The 7,953-nt window shown below is 39.1% G+C and overlaps 1 protein-coding gene across 12 annotated transcripts in view; it reads left to right on the top strand.

Annotated features, from left to right (window-relative positions):
- Positions 1–7,953, top strand: part of Mkln1 (muskelin 1) — a 377,131-nt gene that overhangs the window by 353,322 nt on the left and 15,856 nt on the right. For all 12 annotated transcript variants that reach the window (XM_029554914.1, XM_029554911.1, XM_029554909.1 and 9 more), the window contains one exon: positions 1,261–1,363. In XM_029554914.1, coding sequence (XP_029410774.1) covers positions 1,261–1,363 — 103 coding nt within the window. The remainder of the gene's footprint in view (positions 1–1,260; positions 1,364–7,953) is intronic.

Below are 7,953 nucleotides of genomic sequence, written 5' to 3'. Positions count from 1 at the left end.
TTTTCCATTTCGTTCATCCTATTGGTGAGGCTTTCTCCTGTCATTTCTAATTGGCTTACTGAGTGTTTCACTTCCTTCTTTTCAGCCTGAGTATTTCTCAATATTTCTCTTTTCTGAATTCCTTCAGAAGTTTATCCCTGTCTTCCTTCAGTTATTTGATTTCTTTTTCTGTGTGTTCTTTAAATTCATTGAGTTTGTCATGTTTATAATTGTTCTTTTGAGTTCTGTGTCCTGCATTATCTCTGGGCGGTTCTCATTCTACTCCTCTCGAGGACTATTGATATTTGGTGGGGATATGTTATTTTGGTTTTTCATGTTATCATTTTTTCTCTGATTTTGAGATGTGAATTTCTTTTGTAGTTTCTGATTCTTGTGTGAGATTCAGGCCTTCAAGTTTAGGTCTGGTTCTTTTTGTGAACTTTATGTGTCTTTGAGGTTTACTTTTTGGGCATGAAAAGCTGGTTCCTCTAAGCTTCCGGTTCTCTCTTTTGATTATACTGGAGTGGCCAGATTCCTTTTGTCTTCGGGAGTTCTCACAGAGGCCCAAGTCAGATGAGGATCATATGCTCTCAGGCTTTCTCCTAAGGTCTGGATCCCTTTAGGAAAGATTTTCGCCTCAGAAATTTGGGCATTTGACTGGCCTGGGATTCGGGCCCAGGAAAGATGCTGGTCTTGGGCAGCTGGTGGCCATGCTACCCAGAGATGCAAAGGAAGATGGGGGTGGGAAGTGGCCCCAAGGGCTCCTGGGGACTGCACTGAGGAGCTGGGTTGGTCTGGATGCAAAGGATTAGGAAGAGGAAGTGTCAGCCCCAGAGTCCAGGAAAGAGGCTGGTGTGTCATGCAGGCCCAGGGAAGCAGATGGAGGTGATTGCGGGGCCAGGCCCAGAGTGCTCCTGGAGCCCAGAAAAGGCACCAAGTTGGTCTGGATGAAAAGGATCAGGAAGCAGTATTTGTTCCCAAGGTGTCTGGGTCCCCAAAACAAGGAATGGGACATTACCCAAACTATGAGGAGAGAAAGGCCAGGGAGGTGGGAGAGTGAATGACCCTGGGGGAGTAAGGCTTGGAGGGCCCGATGGACTTTCCCTGGAGAGAGGCCTGCTGGTAGGAGAGAGGTCTGCGGTGGGTCTTTCGGGAGTATTCTTAAGGATTCTCAAACAAAAATCTTTTTACATATCCAAAATAATGAGTATATCTTACTTCAGGTCTTAAAGATATTTCTGATAACTCAAAGTAATTATTTTCCTTGTTTTATATTTTTAGGTTTGAAGAAAAGGCCCAAATGGATCCCCTTAGTGCTCTGAAATATTTACAAAATGATCTTTATATAACTGTGGATCATTCAGACCCGGAGGAGACAAAAGAGGTAAAAGAAGGTGGTAGTAAAATTCAGAAATTAAGTTTTTAAAAAATGTCTTTCTAGATTGGGTTCTTAATGGAAAAATGAAGAAAATATGATGTCACAATGCAGGTGAAATAAAGATTGAACAGGCAGAGCCAGACATGTGGTGCATACCACTAGGGACGTTGCGACAGGAGGCTCATGAGTTCAATGCTAACCTGGGTAACAAGGTAAAACCTTGTCTCAAAATACCCCTCCACCCACAAAAGGAAAGAAAAAGAAAGAAATTGAGTAGACATTGTGAGAATTTAAGATTCAAGTTATATGGAAAACCCTAATCCATTCAGAAAAGAATTCTTCGGTCTAAAAGTTTATTTTTCCATACCCCATCAAGGATTATATAATAGTCCAATATAAACTTTTCTGTTAATGTTTACCAACTTTCAAGAGAAGATTAACCTTCCCCCTATGGGGGAGAAAATGAAGAGTGGTTGGTGGGAATGGCATGCTTGTACCCCTAGTTTTGTTTTTAAGATCGTTGTAGTAGTGTAGCTTGACTACAGGACTTCATTCACCAATTCCTAAGCTTGAGAAATGAGTATCTGGCCATAACTTCTTACAGTTTTGTATATGAGGAAGGAACAACTGTTTCTAAAGATTTCATATCTTAAGGGCATATTTGCTCATCCAGTATGTGAATATGTCTGCAATGAGTCTCATAGTCTTATAGCCTCTCTTTACACTAATGTCAGAGCTTCCTGTGTCATTTCTTCCTTTTGGTAGCCAGCCTCATTCATCCGGCAGCATCTGAACTGGGATCCATTTTCCCTTTTCTGGCAGCATCTGAACTGGGATTCTTTCTTCTCACAAAATTGGTGCTGATGAATTGAGTCTCTATCCCTTACATCTATTTCCTTGGTAGTTGTTGCTTTGCTTTGCTTTGTACTAGCAACACCAAGCAGTGCCTTTTCCTCTCTTCAGACTTGACATAGCTATTTAATTTAGTGCCAGATCCCTTTCAGGCACCAGGTTCATTGTACTTTCAGAGCAATAAAACCTTCATCTTCTACACCAAAACAAAGAGCTATTTCTGTTTCATCATTTCCTACTGTGAGAATAAGTCCCATTTTTCTTACTCAGTGTTGGTTGGTTGGTCCTTCACTAGGTATAGAATTAGCAAAGTGCACTTTAGACTGTTCTGTTTGGGAACAGACAATTGTCTGTGAGACCGAGTTCATTTATTATATATAATTTTGATAAATATGGGAAATTATTGCAGTTTTGCTTAGAAAAAAACTATGGTTGTGAGAAATACATTAGTGTAAAATTAGATTTCCTTATAATTTTTCCCCGTTTTGTATAAAATGATTGACCGTAACTGGGCACATTTATTTTGCACTTAAAAAAATAAAATATTTAGGCCGGGTGTGGTGACGCACACCTTTAATCCCAGCACTCGGGAGGCAGAGGCAGGCGGATCTCTCTGAGTTCAAGGCCAGCCTGGTCTACATAGTAAGTTCCAGGACAGCTGGGGCTACAGTAGACCCTGTCTCAAAAAAAACAAAAAACAAACAAACAAAAACAAAAGTAAATAAAATATTTATTTAATAAAACAGACCAAAATAAAATATTTCAAAGTAAATAGTTTCAGTTGTGTGATCTGTAACTAAGTCAAAGTTTGTTCTTAAAGCTGATGGGAAAAATCAGGACAGGGAGATTCAAATTCAAACATAGCCATTTTAAAAAATTTTAGTAGCTGGTTTCTAATTTCTTCTTTTTGAACCATAGCATTTTGGTTTGTATAATTGCCTAAAAGCTTAAGCAAGAGTTGTTTAGCCCTAGAAGTTAGTAAGGTGATGCTTGTGTATTAACATCAGAATCACCCTCACTCAGGATTTTCCTGTCTGCATGTTTAACAGCAAATGGAAATACTGAAGATTACTGGTCTACAGGATTATAATTTTGTTCAAAAATGTGCAAATAGGTTTAACTTTTAAACCGTATTACATTGCAACCATCTGTTTTGGAGTTAAAGTACACATACTTGTGTTTGCCAAACAGATCTTCACTTTCATTATAAGAAATCATTCCACTCACTGAAAAGAGAGTTACTGTATTCATTTTCCACAGGAACTTGGGGTTTTTCCTCCATTTGTATGTTTTTCATGTTTTCTCATTATTTAAAAGACCTTTTTAGTAAACAAAAGTTAGTGAGAAAGACAAGTTTTTAGCCAGTGTAGCATATTTTCTGTTAATTATACAGTTCTTTTAAGTGTCCAGACTACTGGTATTCATTCAGTAGCTGTGTGTTGATTCTCTGCAAAATACCAGCTATTCTTAGCATAGGAGATATATTTGCAGATCAAATATAAGAAGGTACCTGTGTCCTATTGAGGAAGAAAATAATCATATTAAACATAGCAACATAGTACATTACTATTAGAATTAGAAGAAAAATAAAGGTGCTAGGAAGAGGTGACCTATACCTGCTGTCTCAGAACTTGGGGGATGAAGGCAGGAGGATCGGAGTTCAAGGCCAGCTTGGGCAATGTGTGATCCCCATCTCAAAAAGCAGGGCGGGGGTGTGGGAGGGAAGCAGGATAAAGGGTAAAGGAGATCAAAATTTATAAAGTTGAGAATTAGGACAGTTGTGGTGTTATATTGGTTGATTGGAACAGTCCTCAGTAGAAAGGAAATTTGCACAAAGACTTGTAGGATGTGAGGGAGTTCCCTGAGCAGATAGTTTGGTGAAGATAATTTCTAGCAACTGGAACAGAGATTATTGGGAGTATGGAACCATTCTGGCATGGTTTAGGAGAATGGCAAGGAGCAAGGAACCCTATGCTGACTAGGGTAGAGAGGTAAGAAGGATGGGAACAGTGAGAGATGAGGTTATAGAGGAGCAAACAGAGATGAAGAAACAGACTGAATGGCTTCCTAAGCTTATTAGACTTAGCTTTTAGCAGATATCAGTGACAAGAATGATAGATGCAATCTTCTCTATGTTTTATTAGGTCACTCTGATTACTGCATTGAGACAGGTCTAAAGGGGAACAAGGATAGAGCCACGAAGATCCATGAGGGAGGTGGCAGAAATCTAAACAGTGAATTACTGTAGTTCAGATCACAGTAGTAGCAGTAGAATGGTAAGAAGTAAAATAGTTTAGATTCTTGGAGTATTTAAAGGCAGAACTGACATATTATGAATTAGATGTTGCCCTTTTTGTTAGTTTTGGTGAGACAAGGTCTTCCTAGTAGCTCTAGCTGGCTTGGAACTTGCGATGCAGACCAGGTTGGCCTCAATCACACAGAGACCTGTGCCACCATGCCCTGCTAGACTTAGCTTTAAAAAAATTTTAACCTGGAATGAATTACTATCAACTGAAACAAGAAAGCTCTGGATGTAGCATTTTGTGAGGTGGATAGGGAAGTTTTGACTGAGATCAGGAGCCTAATTTGCATATGTTCAATTTGAAATGCATAGGAGACAACCAACTTAAGATATTTAGGTGACAATTAGACATTGGAGTTGAGCGTATTGTCTGTAGTATAATTTGGTATGATATAGGACAGTATATATCAGTTCAGTTCACTTTGTCAGTTTTCTTTCTGATGTCTCCATGTGGAATCAGTGAAGTTTCCGTCTTAAGAGTTAGAAAAGAAAAAAATTAAACACCAAATAAAAAAATAGGACATTAGTAAAATAGGAAACAAGCAGTAAAGGGGGAAAAAATGGAAGTATAATGGGGGTTCTTTAAGAATATTAATAAAGATTCATCAAGGAAAAAGTGAAAGCATAAATTACCAACATTGCAAGTAAGAAGGTGAAGTCACAGACCTAACATATATTAAAAGAGTAACAGACGGGCTGGAGAGATGGCTCAGCAGTTAAGAGCACTGACTGCTCTTGCAGAGGACCCAGGTTTGATTCCCAGCACCCACATGGAGACAGCTAACCATCTGTAACTCCAGTTCCAGGGTATCTGATACCCTGTTCTGACCTCCATGGGCATTTCAGGACACAGGTGTTTTTATATGCATGCCAGGCAATACACTCATACACATAAAATAAAAATAATAAGTAAAATATTAAATAAAAAAAAAAGTAACAGAGATACAATAAAAACCTTGTCAACAAATTAAGGAACTTGATGACATTTACTGAAACTGACATAAGGTGAAGTAGAAATATTAAGTAAACCCATATTTATTACATAGTTGAGTTGAGGGGGTTGTTTTTTCTGTATTATGTGTATGAGTGTTTTGTCTACATGGATATAAGTGCACTGTGTGTGCAATTCCCAAGAAGCCAGAAGATGGCATCAGATCCCTTGGAACCAGCATTACTAATGGTAACCATGTGGGTGCTGGGAATTGAACCTGGGTCCTGTGCAAGAACAGCAAGTACTCTTAACTGCTGAGCCATCTCTCTACCCCAGGAGTTGAGTTTGTAATTTAAAACAGTTCAACTCTGGCACATACCTGTAATCCCAGCACTTGGGCTACAGAGGCAGGCAGATCTCTGTGAGTTCAAGGCCAGCCTGGTCTACATAATGAGTTCAGGGACAGCTGGGGCTACAGGGAGACCCTGCTTCAAAAAGACAAAAAAACAAAACAAACAAACAAAAAAAACAGTTCAATTCCAAAAAGCCCTCAAGGCACAGATGTCTTTGTCACTAATTCTATTAATCGTTTAAAGAAGAAAATAAAATTACAGTTCTATGTAGACTCTCAGAGATTAAATAAAGGTAATACCTAAAGGATTTGATGAAACCAACTTAAACTCTGCTGTGAGATCACAGCAAAGATATTACAAGCAAAAAACATACAGACTGATATTCTTCCTGGATATGGATGCAAACTTTTTGAGACAGGAATTTTTTTTAAGATTTATTAAGTATTTTATTTATTATTTTTATTTTATGTATATGAGTGAATTGCCTGCATGTTTATAAGTGCACCCATGGCCTGCAGTGCCCACCAAGGTCAGAAGAGGATGTTGGATCCCCTGGAACTGAAGTTACAGACAGTTGTTAGCCACCATGTGGGTGCTGGGAATCAAACCTGGATCCTCTGCAAGGGCAGCCACTGTTCTTAATCACTGAGCAATCTCTCCTGCCCCTTCGAGATTCATTTTTAAATTGTATGCGTATAAATATGTGCATGTGAGTACAGCTGCCCAAGAAGGTCAAAGGTATCAGATCTCCTGGAGCTAGAATTACATGTTGTGAGCTACCCAGTGTGGGTGCTAGAAACCAGCTCAGGTCCTCTCCAGAGCAGTATGTGCTCTTAACAGCCAAGCCATCTCTCTGGCCCATCTCTCTGAGACAGCATCTTGATATGTGTCCCAGGGTAGCCTCTAACTTACGATCCTCCTGCATCTGCCTCTCACGTACTGAGAGTACAGTTGTGTTGCTATCATGCCCAGCTTCTATATAATAAACTCTTAAGACTATTTTAGCTAATTGGATCCAGTAGTATATTACAGGGTCAGTTACCATAATCAAATAGAGGTTTACTCTAGAAATAGGTGGCTGGTTTAACACTTGAAAAATCAGAATAATTTATACCACATTAGCAGAATGAAAAACAAACAAAAAAAAACCCAAAACAGATTATCTCCATAAATGAAGAAAAAGTCTAACAAAATTCAAACCCATTATGATAAAATCTTTTAGCAAACGAAGAATAAAAAGAAATTTTCTGAATCCAAAAGACACTGAAAAACCTATAGCCAGGACCAATCTTAATTGTAAAACATTAAACCATTTCGTCCAAGATAATACCAAAAAAAAAAAAAGGCATTCCATTAGCACCTCAACTTTATATCATTTATACATAGGTAGTGCAATAAAGCAAGAAAAATAAACAGCATATAGACTAGAAAGGAAAGGGTCAGTTGGTTTGCATTTGTCAATGTGATTGTGTACATAGAAAAATACCCATGGGGGGAAGGGGAAGAAAAATAACCCATGGGTTCTATGAAATAATATACTGTTAAAAGTAAGTGAAGGTTACTGAATACAAAGTCAAAATAATTGGGGCTGGAGAGATGGCTCAGTGTTTAAGAACACTGACCGTTCTTGCAGAAGACCCAGGTTCAAATCCCAGCACCCTCGTGGCAACTAACAACTGTCCATAACTCCAGTCCCAGGGGATCCTACAGCCTCTTCTGTCCTCTGCGGGCATTGCACGACACGGGTGCACTTAGCTACATGCAGACAATACACACATACACATAAAATAAAAATAATAAAATATTTTTTAAAAATCAGAATAATTGTGTTATATTAGAGAAGACCCAGGTTCAAATCCCAGCACCCTCGTGGCAACTAACAACTGTCCATAACTCCAGTCCCAGGGGATCCTACAGCCTCTTCTGTCCTCTGCGGGCATTGCACGACACGGGTGCACTTAGCTACATGCAGACAATACACACATACACATTAAAAAAAAGAAAGAAAGAAAGAAAAAGGGGCTGGAGAGATGGCTCAGCGGTTAAGAACACTGGTTGTTCTTGCAGAAGACCCTGGTTTGAATCCAGCACCCACATGGCAGCTAACAACTATCTGTAACTCCAGTTCCAGGAGATCCGAGAGCCTCTTCTGTCCCCC

This window comes from Nannospalax galili, unplaced genomic scaffold (assembly GCF_000622305.1).
Source record: "Nannospalax galili isolate Female #2095 unplaced genomic scaffold, S.galili_v1.0 scaffold1065, whole genome shotgun sequence".
Lineage (NCBI taxonomy): Eukaryota > Metazoa > Chordata > Mammalia > Rodentia > Spalacidae > Nannospalax > Nannospalax galili.
The sequence above is the reverse complement of the archived record's forward strand: the minus strand, read 5'-3'. Positions and strand labels throughout refer to the sequence as shown.